Raw genomic sequence first — 16,228 nt, forward strand, 5'->3', positions numbered from 1 at the left:
CTCTTGGTGCTGTTCTTCGAAAAGCTATACTCATTAAAGAGTTGTCAGAAAAGAAAGTATATCCAGTAGATTATTTGGTTAGGGAAACAAGATTGGAAGTTGTTAAACAATGGAAAAAAGCAAACTTAGACTTTTCATCTCCAGTTATTTTTACAAATGACTCCATTGACAGAAAGATCAAAAAAGTTTATAATGATGTTCAGGATATTTGCAGAAAAACATTAACCAAAAAAGTAGAAACTGATAAAATAATGAAGTCTATGTCAAGACTGTTTAATATAACTAACTGCAAATGTACAACTTTATTCTGTAATGAATCAAGTTGGGATGTGAAAAAAAGTTCATATTGACATGTGAAAAGTCAGATAGGATTCCTATAATAGAATTCACTCACAGAGAAAAAAGTAATGATGAAGAAGAGTACTCTAAAAGTGATGAAATGTTCTAGTTACACTGAATATATTGATTTATGAAACATAAGTAATGATTTCAAAGTAAAGCGAAATTATATGAAGATTCAAAATAGTGCTATTGCTGCAATAAGATATAAAGTTTTAAACACTGCTGCAGCTGCAATTGCTTTAGGATTTTTAAAAGATTTGGTGGAAGCTTAAGTTGAGCTGTTCCAGAATCAGCCTTTTTTTATTACTAGACAAAAACAAAGTGCATAGAGCCAAAGATAAAGTTATGTCAGAGTGTTAGGTTTTTGCAGAGAATAGATTAGATTCTGAAGATGTTTTCTGTATTCTCTTTGATGGAAGAAGTGACAAAACCAATTTAATGACATTTAATGAAGAAACCAAAAAATATTATCCTCTAAATAAAAAGGAAGATCGCTATACTTTGACTGATGAATATGGTAAATATCTTCATCATTTAACCAAAAAAGAAATATGTTCAAAATCAAAAATTAAGCCTGCCAAACATATAAGAAATAAAATATTTCAAAGGTCTATTTTGCATAATGTTGAACATAACTTAAAGTTCATTGGTTGTGATAGCACAGCTACAAATGCAGGTTATAGTGGAGGTGTTATTCATTGTTTAGAGGTTAAATTAGGGTGGCTAATATGTTCTCTTCATACAAACGAACTCTGCTTTCGGCATTTAATAGAAGAACTTGATGAGAAGACAACCTCAAAGACAGGGTTTTCTGGACCTATTGGTAAGTTGCTTTCAAGGTTAATGTAATGGAAAGAAATTACAGTTTCAAGCCTATTGGCTTGAATTTGTAATAGCCTATTGGCTTGAAACTCTATAGGTTCTGTTTTAATTGAACTTGGTAAGGAAATAATAAGAGTTATCTTCAAATTAGAAGAATATGCTTATAAAATATGCCAGACAGTATTTTCAGGAACTTTTACTGAAGGTTTGGCAAACCAAAAACCAGGCACTATAGTCCATTCAATGTGGCTCAATACAGGCTCTTTCGTAATTTTATTGCGGATATGCAAGCATGGGTTAGAGGGAGATGACCTAAGAAACCTAGAATTAATTGTTAAGTTTCTTATATCAGTATACTATGTGGTTCCAAATCAAAGTGAAGCATGGTTGGATAGAAGGGCCAAATCAAAGTGAAGCATGGTTGGATAAAAGGGCCACAGCACATCTTCAATCAACTCAACCTTATCAAACTTCAAGATGAAAATGTGCATGTAATATAGTAATAAAAAAGAGCTAATTCTGGAACAGCTCAACTTAAGCTTCTACCAAATCTTTAAAAATCCTAAAGTTATTAAAAAATATGTGATATCATCAGCATGAAATTCTCATTCCGAAATTGCAGACATAACTTTGCAGCTAAAATAATATTGAAAGGGAATTTGCTGTTAACAAAATTTTAGAAATTATAAAAATGAGGAAATGGAAACTCTAGCTCCTAGAACATATAAGCTCATTTAAACTAAATTGATTGAGTTAATAACATGGGAAGAGGCCTATGAACTCATCTTAACCTGTAAAATGAACATAAATGAGTTAAAAAAAATCCTGGATTCTCCTACGGTAGTTACGTATTTCCTTGTTCACACACAAGGAGTTGAGAGGGCAGTTAATGAGGTAAAATTAACTTTCCCTAACCTCAATAATATATTAGTTGTTAAAAATGTAAAAAAAAAATTATTGTATTAAAAAAATGTTATTTTATTTAGGCAACTGCAGCTTTTGAAACAGTGTTTGGTTTTGATAGACAAGATGGATTTATCCGTGCAAGAGCAGAAAATAGATCAATAATGCCTTATTCAACAGCAAGAAGGACCTCATTCAATTTTAGCATTTTTTGGTACCTCTGGTAGAGTTATAAAGATTGAGCAATTAGTTTCATTTTTGCTTGTTAACTTATATAACCCTGTATTTTAAATAAGCATTTATAAAACCAGGTACACTTACATAAGGGGTTGGGGGGGGGGGGAGAGAGGAGGGGTTGGAGGTTGTGGAAGGAAGGAGAACCACTATAATATTTATAAAATATTTTAAAACTGTTCTATATTTACTGACATTATTGAAAAAAGTTTTTGAAGTTTTTTTACCATCTATGTAGGATAATCTTAAACATAATATGATTTTAGTCCCCCTCATTTTTACAAATGTTGCTGATAAATTTATTTATGTCTTTCTTCAATGCATATACCTAAAGGCAAAAAAATTATATGAACTAACTTTTTAAAATAAAGTTGAAAAAATATATACATATATATATATATATATTAGAGTTATGACTTTATTTCAACCTCATGCTTCTGTACTATAGTTTGATGAACTTTTACCTAAAAAGCACGAAATGAACTATTATTTGCATATCTTTTGAAAAAAGTTTACCCCGCCATTGAAAAATTGATTTTGACATAAAATCAATTTTTTAATGGCAGGGTGAACTTTTTCAAAAGATATGCAAATAATAGTTCATTTGGTACTTTTTTGGTAAAAGTTCATCAAACTACAGTACAGGAACATGAGGTTGAAAAAAAGTCATAACCTTAATATACATATACATACATACATATATATATATATATATATATATATATATATATATATATATATATATATATATATATATATATATATATATATATATATATATATATATATATATATATATTTATATATATACAACCCGTAGATGTTGTCCGAAAACTTTTTCCATATTTTGTTGACAAAAGGTAAAAATTAAAATGCAAGACCGGAATTATTTTTTTTATTGATAGACTGCCTGCCCCAACCAAACCCTCAGTCGATGTAGCAACACTCCCTTGCGGGTCAGGCTAAAAGATAGTAGATGTAGCAGCACTCCCTTGCGGGTCAGGCTATTTGTCAGTTGATGTAGCAGCACTCCCTTGCGAGTCAGGCTATTTGTCAGTCGATGTAGCAGCACTCCCTTGCAAGTCAGGCTATAAGATAGTCGATGTAGCAACACTCTGCGCATGATTTACAGTAAAAAAAAAATAAAAATAAAAACATTTTATTAAAAAAAATAAAAATAAAAACCTTTTATTAAAAAAAATAAAAATAAAAACATTGTTTATATTGTTAAAAACATTCAGAATGTTTTTAAAACATTCTGGTCAATTAAATTTGCGTTTTTGTGGTTTTTTTTAAAAACGATTTATTTGTAATTAAATTAATGGTTTTTACTTTGGTCCAACACGCAAATGTTGGACGAAAGTCAAAAGTAATTAAAAGTGACATATGTGTTGGCGTAAGAATCACTTTTTTCCTTCTGCTCTTCCCAAAGACAACAAACTATAGATCTATGTATGTATGTATGTATGTATGTATGTATGTATGTATGTATGTATGTATGTATGTATGTATGTATGTATGTATACATATTTATATGCTTCAAATCTCTGATATGTTGGACCTTCTGTTAAAAAATATCCGGCATTTGTAATTTGGGGTGCACTGTAAACTGTGAATTCTGCAAATCATTTAGAAATTTTGAAGAAGAATGTATCTAACTGGTTTTGAATCAGAAAGTTGATATTTTCATGCATTACAGGAAAACTTTCTATCCAATAAAAATTGCCAAGACATGGCTCCATGTGTTTAATGTTCTTGGCCTGTAGCCAGGATATTTACCTAAAGTTCAACCTCAATGAAAAGAGTTAGGTAAATATGAGAGCAGAAATTTCTTAACAGAACCCAACCTTACTAGAAAATTTATAAAAACCCATAATGAAAGCTGGCATCATAAAATAACACCCAAATATTGTGAGTAACTTGTTGCCTTGATGCCACAAAGAAGAGGCTGTTTTTAAAATATAAAACAACAAAAAATTTTTCCAAAAAAATCATGTGGTTATTCAGAAAATTTTAATGAAAAACAAAAATCAATATTTATTAGGGGTGTTCAATATACTTAATAAACATTAAAAATTAAATTTAAATGAATATATACTATATCTAATTTTTAAATCAAAACAATTCATATTAATAATCATTTCTCTCTAAATTTTGTTTTATTTTAAAACATTTTTTTTGTTATGATATGCAGACCCACCAGATTTAAATTGAAGATAATGTTAAACTCAGTAAAAAAAATAAAAATATGTTTCTACACACCATATAGATCTACAGTAAAAAAATTCATTTATAAAAAATATATAGTCTATAAAATAATTTTCCATAATGTATAAATATCAAGAGTAGTGAACTCTGTTTACAGAAATTTTAATGCAAATACATCAATGTGAATGTAAAAATTTTCTTTTTAAGTTTAAGAATTTATAAATAAGAAAATCCAGAATATAGTTTTAATTTAAAATATTTTTACCTGTTTTCGTTGGTTGCATAATTGTTGGATTGTAAACTTTGCTTACAGGCGAAGGAGAACTAAAATTTGAATTTTGTGGAGATGGATTATATAAATAATTGTTTGGCATTTGATTCAATGAACTACTATTTTCAGCTAGTTGTTGGTTGAAAGCAGTTTGATGAGAATACTGTGCTTTAACAGGAAGAGGGTTGGCATTTAACATAGTGGAGGATGTTAATGAATTGAATGCAGGTGTTTGGTAAGCACCTGATTGGTTATTAGATACAGTTGAAATAGAATGAACAACAGTAGCAGAATTATACAAACCAGAATAATTTGGGTCAACTGGGCTAAACTGCTGTTTTAACGTTGCTTGATGTACTTTATTGGAATGTGTCTGAAAATAAGTCTGAATTTTATTATTTTATTTTATAAATTTGGTAGATAATGAAAATATATATAAAAAATGTAAATAGTAAACAAATTATTAATGAAAAATTATCTACTTATAAATAATAAACTTTTACCTTTGAAGAAACTTCTAAATGAGCTGTAACATTAATACGCTCAAATGGAAAAGAAGGTGGATTAACACAAAAAGTCCCAGATGAATGGAATATTCTATCCTTTAGTATCTCAACAGCCTATCAGCAAAATCAATAACTAACTTTTAAAAACATAAATACAGAAAAATCAATTCTATTATTATTCTGTAATAATAATTATAATAATTAATGTAATAATAACAACAACAACAATAATCATTATTAATAATAATAATTATAATAATAATAACAATAGTAACAACAACAATAATAATAATCATTATTAATAATTATAATAATAATAATAATAATAACAACAATAATAACAACAACAACAATAATAATAGTCATTATTATTATTATTAATATTATTATTGTTATAAGAAGAATAATAACATTAAAAATATCAATAATAATACAAATAATTTTGTGCTTATAAGAGTGCTCAATATTATTGCATAACAGAGCAGTATTCTTAGGTGCTTAATGAACGGGTGGGGACATTAAACTATTTTCAGAATTTTTCCCACTTACCTCAAGCTTATTAACCCCTTAATCACCCCCCCCCCCAACCCCTGTTTAAAATTTTTCACTTGTTATTAACAAAAGTAAGAAAGATAAATCAGAAAATAAATATAAGTCATTGATAAGAATAAAAACTTTCAGGGTATTCAGACTTTAAAAATCTCCTAAATCTTGATTGGTCAAAAATTAGTTTTTTTTTTATTTCTCATCATAGAATAAAACTTATATAAACTTATTGATTCCTATTGAAATTACGATAAAACAGCTGTTAAAAAAAGCACATTTGATTGCAAGCCACATTAGAATTAAGTTTACTTATTTGTGTTTTGTAAAAAATTTTCACCCACACTTTTATTAACCTCCTCCCCCCACCTTATTTACTAGATCTGGAGTAAAACAGAACAGCAATCAACAACTGTTGAATTTTGTTTGAAAATCAATAGTCAATTGTTTTGATGCAGCGCACTTATTGCTCTTTTTTAATTGGGCACAAGCTGAACCCTATTGCATAAGGTTAGCTTGTGCAAGCCGATAGACTTGCACAAGCTAACCTTAATTGTTGTAGCAACACTCCCTTGTTTTAGCCGATAGACTTGCAACAAGACTTGATTATGCCATTTCATTCTGACAAAAAGCAGAAGAAAATTAAGATTTCATTAACAACTTGATAACGGTTTGATTGGTTTCGTAAACCAGCAAAACTGCAGAATATGGGCTACAGAGAATCCAAGAACAATTCATCAGCAACAATTACTCTCACTTAAGTGTACTGTTTTGTGCAGTGTATCATCTGAAAGGATCATTGGTCCATACTTTTATTAAAATGCACATGGCGCTTTAGTTAAGGTTGTTGGTGCTAAATATCAAACAATGCTGGACAATTTTTTGAGGCCAGCTGTAGAAAACCATCCACAGTTGTGGTTACAACAAGATGGAGCCATAGCCAAAGGACAACACTGCAAGGGACATAATGACTCTGTTACGGGACCTCTTTGGTGAATGCATTATTTTTTGTGGCAGAATTGGCCCCCACTTTCACTGGCATTTAACAGTGCCAGACTGTTTTCTTTGGGGTTATTTGAAAGAAAGGGTATATGTAAATAAGCCAGCGACCATACCACAGTCAGAACAAAAAATTTACAATGAAATTCAAGTCATAAGACCGAATACTTTACGAAAAGTTATGCAAAACATACTGAAAAGGGCATGAATGTGCATAGCGGAAAATTGCCACCACTTGCAGTATATAATTTTTCACACTTAAGCCAAAAATATTCCCTAATAGTATACTGTATAACAAAAAAATCATAATAATTAACCATTAAATAAAAATTATTACACATTGAAACCATATCGGTAGTTTTGCGCCACCATGTATTAAGCATTTGAGAGTATATTTATTTATCTATATAATATGAAAAAAACGCTTCCATGGAACTCTAAGTTTTATGTCTGTCAACATAATTAAAAATGTAAAAACTGTTTCGAAAAACTGAAATGATGATAAAAAGAATTCTGACAATACAAAACAAAAAGTTGTTAAAAAGATATTTTTAGTTCCTAGTGTTAAATAAGAAAAACAAGAATTTCTCAGAATGATACTTCTTACTATTTACTTCTTAGATACTTCTTACTATGCACTACAATACTTCTTACTATGCACTGTGATTTTTTAGTGTGCACTATGGTACTTCTTAATAAGCACGATAATATTATTATAGTATCTATTATTAAGTTTTTACTATGTATGACAATGTTTAAATTTCTAGTGGAGACAAAGATTACAAATATTAACTGTAGGGCTTTCCTTATTTAAAACTGAAAACTAAATAAACTTTAACACCTTTTTGTTATGTTTGATTTTTTTTATGTCAGAACAATTTATTTTTATTTATTTTATATAAATTACATTTATATTATTTGAAGCCTAATAAAAGTTCCAATTAGAATTTTTATTACTTTGCTAAATACATTATTGCATTTACACCATAGCATGCATACCCCTAAAAAAATTCTTCATGTACATACTATGGCTATTGCTAAGCATAAAGTTTTTAAAATTTCATAAGTTGTTTAGAAAGAAAGTCTTCAATTTTAGTAGGTTTCCACATTTTATACAAGCTTAAATATCATAACTTTTTTTGATTTATATATTTATTATATAACTTACTTGATTTGAAATGAATGATAAATACGACATCGCTGTTTGCAGATTGCCTTGTGATGAAAGTAGAAGAGCGTATTTACTATACAAAATTTTGAGAACTGATTAAATGTAAGTTATTGTTTACAAAAACAACTTATATACCAACAACATATTGTAGAAAGTATCAAAATATTATATTTGAACATAAAAAGAAAACAAATAGAATGCAAAAACTGAAATTTCCCTGATTTTTAAAATATTAATGAAAATACTTATAATAATATATATATATATATATATATATATATACCATAACATTTCTGCCACATTAGAAGTTTGATTAACTGCTGGCTTATATCGTTCATTTTCAGTTGATTTTTTTAATATCATGACTTTCTCAATAAGGTTTTGTAACATCAGTTCAGTGTTTACAGAGGAATGATCCCTAATTTCTGTATCCAGAGAATGATTCCTATAAAATATTTTAAAATTTGGATTTTTCAAAATTTGATTCATTAAGATTTTAATTAATAAAAAAGTGAAATAAATAAACTAATAGAAATTTAATAACATTTTTTAAATAAATTTAAGTACATAGTAAAATTAGTTTCTTTTAAAATTTAGAAACAATAGTATAATATTGTGTATACATTATACACTTATACAAAGATAACATCTATTAAATTTTTACTGATTACTATACTTTTAAGTTGCAAATTTCCATTTTTGTTTTGAAAAAAACATTTATTTACATGATTAATCAAAGAAAAAAAATTATTTTAAAGCAAACAGCTTTGTAATGTTCTGTTGAAATAATTTTTTCTGATTATATTTTAACAAGTATCAGATTTTGTGAATTTCTCTATCATGCACATACTTGTAAATATATACATATATATATACATTACTATTATTATTACATTTAATGTCCACATTACTTAATCATTGGTCAGACATTTTTTATAATTATGCAAATTATATATTAGAATATCTAGTTAAAATATATGAAATTTAGAATGTGAAATTCAAACATGCAGTATTAGATTTAGATGTTGCTTACAAATAAATTTCTGTTATTATATCAATTTCAAGCAAAGTTAAAGTTTGGTTTTTACAACAACACTTTTTAGATTTTTTTGTTTTTTATTTTAGTTTAGATTAGTTTTTTTTACAAGAAAACAATTTTATATGGAAATTTAATAAATATGAAAAAGTAAACTACAAATTATCTATATTTTTAATTTTAATTAACTATTGAATATCAACAAATAAATAAAAAGTATTTAATATTTTAAATACTTTACTAAGAAAAACACTTTTTTTGTATATAAAAAAACAATCTTCATAAAAAAGACATTCTTTTGTTGTTTTTAAAAAATGTAAAAATGTGCATCATTTATTCAAAAAAAAATTATATAAAAATTTCTAAATGATAACAAGTTAGAGGGCAACTTGTGTGCGGAAACATTATTTTCAACCTAAAAAACACCTACTTAAACTAAACCTATTGCTGTTTAGTTCATTTATGCTTTTCCAACATTTAAATGACTTTGAAAGAATAGGCATGAAAATAAAAAATGTTAACTTTAAATAGTTCTTCTATATTTACCCACATTTTAGGGAAATTTTTTTAATAAAATTTTATTTTTACATTTCACACTTTTTTTTTTAGGAAAAACTTAGAACCGACTTACTTAGAACCATTACAATTTTTGAATTTTGTGTTATATTCTTCTATAAGCAGAATAAGACATTGTAAATATAACATATTGTGTTATATTCTTCTGTAAGAAGAATATAACACGATATAAAATTCAATGAGAAGTACTATACTTAGTTGTTGTTAAGCTTAATTCCTTGCACTATTCAAAACATTCAACGCTATTTACAGCACTCAAAAAATTCAATGCTTTATAAACCACTTTCATATATAACACAATATAAAATTCAATGAGAAGTACTATACTTAGTTGTTGTTAAGCTCAATTCCTTGCACTATTCAAAACATTCAACGCTATTTACAGCACTCAAAAAATTCAATGCTTTATACACCACTTTCATTCATTCTATATACACCACTTGAACCATTCAATGCTATATACATTCAACTTTCAACATTCAAACATTCAATGCTATCTACACCACTTAAACATTCATTGCAATTTACACCACTCAAAACAATAAATGCTATCTAACCACTATTTTTATTAAAGCTATTGTTGTATTTGCAAATACCCTAATTATGTTGGCAAGTTTCTAACCCCAATATTTGGGATTGAAAATCAAACCCAAATAATTATAATCAAAATTTATGCAATAAATTTATAACAAAATTTATTTAACAAAATTACATTATAACAAAAATATGAATGTTTGCAAATATAAGAAAATAAAAAATAAGTTAAAGTATTTAAAATTTTCCTTAAAATATATTGAATAGAATGTTTTAAAAATAAAATCAAATGTTTTAAAATGTCAACAGTGAGATAATATAAATACAAAGATGTTTTAAATGCAACCTTTGATAAATTCTTTTGCAATAACTAAAATTTGTTTCATAACCTCTTAGGATTATAAAAATTTAAAAAGAATATTATATTTATTAAATATAAAACATAAAGTTTATAGCTCACATTTTTAAAAATTTGTTCAAGGCAACTCACCTAGGAGCAAAAACACTACAATATAAAAACTCCAATTTAATTGAAGATAAGGGTGGAAGAAGCTCTTAACACTGGGTAATATTCTATCTAGTGATAGTATAAAATTCCCAAACACAAAATATAATAATATTTATAACAATAACAACACATTTAATATATATTAATATAATAATAAAAATATGCTGAATTTTTTTTTTTAATGATAATATATTAACTTTTTTTTTACTTCATATTTCAAACACCTCAATAAATGTACATAAATAATTTCAAACATATTTTCGGTCTTTGGAAACTTGTAAATAACTTTATACTAAAAAGTTGTTTTTCAAACTTTATTAAAAATGTAAAAAAATTTAAAAAAAATTTTACACTTAAAAATAAGCTAAATAGACATTAGGTATTTAAAAATTTTAAAATAACAATTAATAAAATCATTTCCACTTCACTTTCCACATTTAGTTTTTATGAGTTTTAAAAACAAATTTAAAAGATTTAACAAGATACTCACCAGCATGCCACTAAACTTTCCACATCACCTGCACATATATAGCAAACAAGAGCAGAATTGTAATCTTTAATTTCTTTTTCCAGTCGACTACCAAGAATAGAGCACAATTCAGAAAATTCCTCAGCTTTACTATATGTAACTAAAGCTGAGAGGGCTTCTTTCCAGTTTTCAATATTTGATTTTTCAACGATATTTCTCCAGTCACGATTGACAACAGCAGAAATTAACTTCATACATTAAAAAAAAAACATAATCAATAATGGATTTTGTTCAAGATACCCAAAAATAAACCTTTTAAATTCTATTTTGCAAACCCATAAGGTAAAATTTTCCATAACTGAATTTAGTTAAAGAAAATCAACTATAAAAACAATTTCCTTTTATTTGAAGAAGAAATTCGAAAACTAATTTCAGGATTTAGATTCAAAAATTTTCTGTTACTATATAAACTAAAGTAGACTTTCTTGCTTGTTCTAAAATCTACTGTTGCAGAACTCACAGTTAAAAGTTATAAAAATTAAGTTAGTGCTTTATGATATTGCTTTGTAAACTTAATGATTGTTGTAACTGTTTACTAACTACACTTTACTAACTACAATTACATCTGATGTCTTGAAAGAACTTTAAATGCTTGAATCGCAGCTTTAAATGCTTGAAACGCAATGGTTTAATTTATAACATTAAAATCTTTAAATATATATATTTTTATCTTTGGAATTAAAAACTTCTATTTAGAGAGGATTTGTATTAATATGCATGTAATTTATTTATAAAAGGTTTATTAAAACTAAAAATAATAAAAATTATTTTTAGTTTTTTAAATAAACAACTACATACTTTATACAAAATAAATCAATGAATGATTGAAGTTTTGAACAACACCCAGTAATGAATGATTGAAGTTTCGAACAACACCCAGTAATGAATGATTGAAGTTTTGAACAACACCCAGTAATGAATGATTGAAGTTTTGAACAACACCCAGTAATGAATGATTGAAGTTTTGAACAACACCCAGTAATGAATGATTGAAGTTTTGAACAACACCCAGTAATGAATGATTGAAGTTTTGAACAACACCCAGTAATAATTGAAGGAAATCTTAATTTGAGAAAAAATTTGACTAGCATGTAATCCTTAATTTTTAGAAAAAATTTGACTGTTACATTACTATGTTCTTATGTATGTTATATATTATGTATGTTACTATGTAAAATTTGACTGGTACATTACTTTATTCTTAGAAAAAAACTTGACTGGTACATAGCACTGTATTAAAAAAACGAAACTTGACTGGTACATAGTAGTTCATTTTTAGAAAAAAAAATTGACTGGTACATAGCACTGTATTAAAAAAACAAAACTTGACAGGTACATAGTTTGTTTTTAGAAAAAAACTTGACTAGTACATAGTTTATTTTTAGAAAAAAAACTTGACTGGTACATAGTACTTTTTTTTAAGAAAAAAAGATTACGTATAGTAATTATACATTGTACCTTATTACGATAACAATAATATACATCAAATTATTATTATTTTTTAATTATTTATTATTTTATTATTTTTTTACTTCAAAATTTATTTCTTTAATTTATAGTTAGAAGTTTGATTAATGACATTCATAGTCTATTTCAAATTTAATTCATAATTCGAATTCAGACATAATTTAGATTGTGAAGTGATATTTTATATATTTTTTCTTATTTTATATTTTGAATTTTATCATAAATTTCTTTTTATTTTATTTTAATTGTAAGTCAAAATTCAGACATTCATAGTTAAAGTTTAAACATTCATATTTCAAATTCAAACATTCATATTTCAAATTCAAACATACATATTTCAAGATCAAACATTCATTTTTCAAACTCAAACATTCATATTTCAAATTCAAACATTTATAGTTCAAATTCAGATATTCATATTTCAAATTCACACATTCAGATTTCAAATTCAAACATACATATTTCAAATTCATATTTCAAATTCACACATTCATATTTCAAACCCACACATACATATTTCAAATTCAAACATGCATATTTCAAATTCAAACATAAATATTTCAAATTCAAACATACATATTTCAAATTCAAACATACATATTTTAAATTCAGAGTATAAAAATCTAAGTAGTTTTTCTAAAAAATTTCTAAAAGAAAAAAAACTGAAAATAAATATATTTTTTTCACACAAAAAATCTTGGTTAAATTATTATTAAACATATCAGAAAAAGAAAAATAGATAACAAAAAAAGAAAAAATTTATGATTTAAATTTTTTTTTTTAAATCATATGTAATAACTTTAAAAATCTAATATTGAAACATTAACTCTTTTACTACCGCAAGCCGCTGGTAGCAGCTTTTGATTTTTTTAAATTTTGATTGCAAGCCGCTTGTAGCGGCTTTCAAGTATGTTTTACATTTTATCTTGTTTTGTACATAAATTTTCACTCTAGACACATATAATTTGTTTCTTCTTAAGATTTAATTATTTCTCTACATAATCAAGAATAAATATAAGCCATTTTGTGTAATTATAAAAAGTTACTTAACAAAGTTAAAAACTTATTTAACATATTATTCTGATCACTGTTTAATCTTTTTAAAACTATTATCCCATTCTTCTTCATTATCAAAATTCCTTTATTGTTGCACCTCTTAAACATAAATTATAGCTGTCTGGGATTCTTTCTGTGATTTGTGATAACAATTGGGTAGAATACTTTTGTCTGACAAATTTGCTAATGTAATGTAACTTCTTGCTTCTAATGTAATGTAACTTCTTGGATTTAGGCTGGCATAGAATCTTTTATTCTCTCTTGACAATTCCAAGTCAAGCCTCATTCTTCTCCCTAATTGTGCTGCTGCAATTTCCAATCATAACCATTACTTCCATATCTATCGCAAAAACAATTCTCCAGAAAACAGACGCCTGTTTATTACTGCTAGAAACCATTGTTAAAAAGAATTTGTCTAATTCTAAAGCCTGGTCACAAAATCTTGTATTTCATCTCAAAAATTAGGCTCCAAAGACTTCTGGAGAATCTTTAACAGTGTCTGGACAGCATACCTGTTATAGTCTTGCAGAAGTGTTCTCTAGAGCTGTTGTCTATACTTTCAAAACTATTTAACAAGTGCTTATCAGAGTCTTGTTTCCAGTCTGCTAGAAAGCAGCATCTGTTTTCCCTATTTTCAGAAATTCTGACTCGTCTAATAACCGTATTAATCTTCTTACTATTATAAGCAAGTTTTTTAAGTTTTTAATTAACAAACACCTAATCACTCATCTTGATACTAATAAGTTACTTTCTGACAACCAATATGGATTTTGGTCTTCTCAATCTACTGCTGATTTGTTAATGGTAATAAACCATAGGTTTATTTGTGCATGAGATAGATGTGGAGAGGTTATCGCTCTCAACATTTCTAAAACCTTTGATAAAGTTTGGCATGCTTGTCTTCTCCATAAGCTATCTTTTCACAGTGTATCAGGTAACATCATTAAGATTATAGAATCCTTCCTTACCAATCATAGTATAAAAGTTGCCCTTGATGCTCAGCACTCTTTTTTATTTCCTGTAACTTCAGAAGTTCCTCAAGGTCCCATCCTTTGCCCCTATACCTTTTTAAATTTACATTAGGTGGCATTGTTTGCTAATGATACTACCATTTATTCTTATCCTGATTAGAAGCCAACACTCTCTGATTGCTTGGAGGGGGTATTTGAAAAGGATCTCACTTTTGCAACAGCATGGGGCTCTTAGTGGCTGGTGAACTTTAACTCTGATAAAACTCAATTTTTTCAGCTAATCGTTATCACAATAATCTATATCTTCCTATATTTATTAACGGTACTCAATAAATCCTCAACTTTTCATCTCCTTGCATTAACTCTTACTTCTGAAACCATATATCAAACCGATTGCAAAATTAGCATCTGCTAGGGCTGCATCTTTTTATTGTGCTCGCCACTTTCTAACTTCGGATTCCATTCTTTATCTCTATAAATCTCTAACCATTTCTGATCACAGTTGGATTTAAATCAGTAATACCCTTCATACTACTTTTCTGTTACACAAAAAAGCAAAATATTTCAAAAATAAGTAATAAAAATTTATGTATATAAATAAAAAAATTAATTTAAACTTGAGATTCATCTATATAGTCATGTATTTAAGAAAAAATATTCAAGCTTGGCACACCTTTAACTATGCATAAGTAGATTACAAACACTTTTTGAAATCGATTTGATATGTAGGTCCAGAAAATTTATGTTCTAAAACATAAATTTTCTAGACAACCCTTGTAACTCAAAACACTCAGCAGTAAACAAAGAAATGCACAATGAAATATTTGTCTTCAAGCATAGATAAGTTGAATTCTATCTTTTACTATTTATAACTTGTTTAACACACTTCAAAAACATTTTCTTTCTACTTTGTGACTCATTCACATACTTTATACACTCTCTCTAATCTTTTTAACAGAATCATCTGTAATCAATATTGAGCTATCAAAATTCAAGATATGAGCACAACCACAAATTTGAAAAATTTCACCATCACATAATAACACATTCTTCAATGTAAGCTCTTTAACAATTTAACAAATACAATATTTGTCAAAGCATTGTCCTCTGTAATAAAAAATTTTTCTTTATACTTTGTTTAGTCAGCCATGTATGTCAACAATCGTCTTAGATATAGTTATATTAGTATGTGGAATTAAAATTGTTAAAAAGTTTTCTTTTGTAAAACTGAATTTTCAATAAAAAAGTGTATGGTGAGATTAATACTTCAAAATCATCATTGTTATCAACCTTTGATATTTATTTTGATCAAACTTAAAAACTTGAAAAGGCATAGTTCCTTCCTATTTTGTATGAGTTGACTCCTATCTATAGTTTTCATATTTAGGCATGTAAGCACATATGAGGCTAAATATTTTCAGTGCATAACATACTATCTGCTATGTAATGCTTGCTACATAATTTATATACAGCTCTTTTTACCACATCTTCTCCAAACTTCACTAAATATACTTAGTTCACTAAATATTTAGATGAGTATAATACCAAACAT

General features: G+C 26.8%; 1 protein-coding gene across 2 annotated transcripts in view; it reads right to left on the reverse strand.

Annotated features, from left to right (window-relative positions):
- Nucleotides 1-16,228, reverse strand: part of LOC100197954 (protein transport protein Sec31A) — a 102,849-nt gene that overhangs the window by 24,429 nt on the left and 62,192 nt on the right. The window contains exons 18-22 of one of the 2 annotated variants that reach the window (XM_065813433.1): nt 11,144-11,370; nt 8,283-8,444; nt 7,997-8,072; nt 5,284-5,400; nt 4,775-5,153 (exon numbers count right to left, since the gene is read on the reverse strand). In XM_065813433.1, coding sequence (XP_065669505.1) covers nt 4,775-5,153; nt 5,284-5,400; nt 7,997-8,072; nt 8,283-8,444; nt 11,144-11,370 — 961 coding nt within the window. Of the gene's footprint in view, nt 1-4,774; nt 5,166-5,283; nt 5,401-7,996; nt 8,073-8,282; nt 8,445-11,143; nt 11,371-16,228 lie in introns of both variants that reach the window. The other variant, XM_065813432.1, reaches the window with a different exon arrangement.

The sequence above is a fragment of the Hydra vulgaris genome, chromosome 12 (genome assembly GCF_038396675.1).
Source record: "Hydra vulgaris chromosome 12, alternate assembly HydraT2T_AEP".
In the NCBI taxonomy this organism is placed as follows: Eukaryota; Metazoa; Cnidaria; class Hydrozoa; order Anthoathecata; family Hydridae; genus Hydra; species Hydra vulgaris.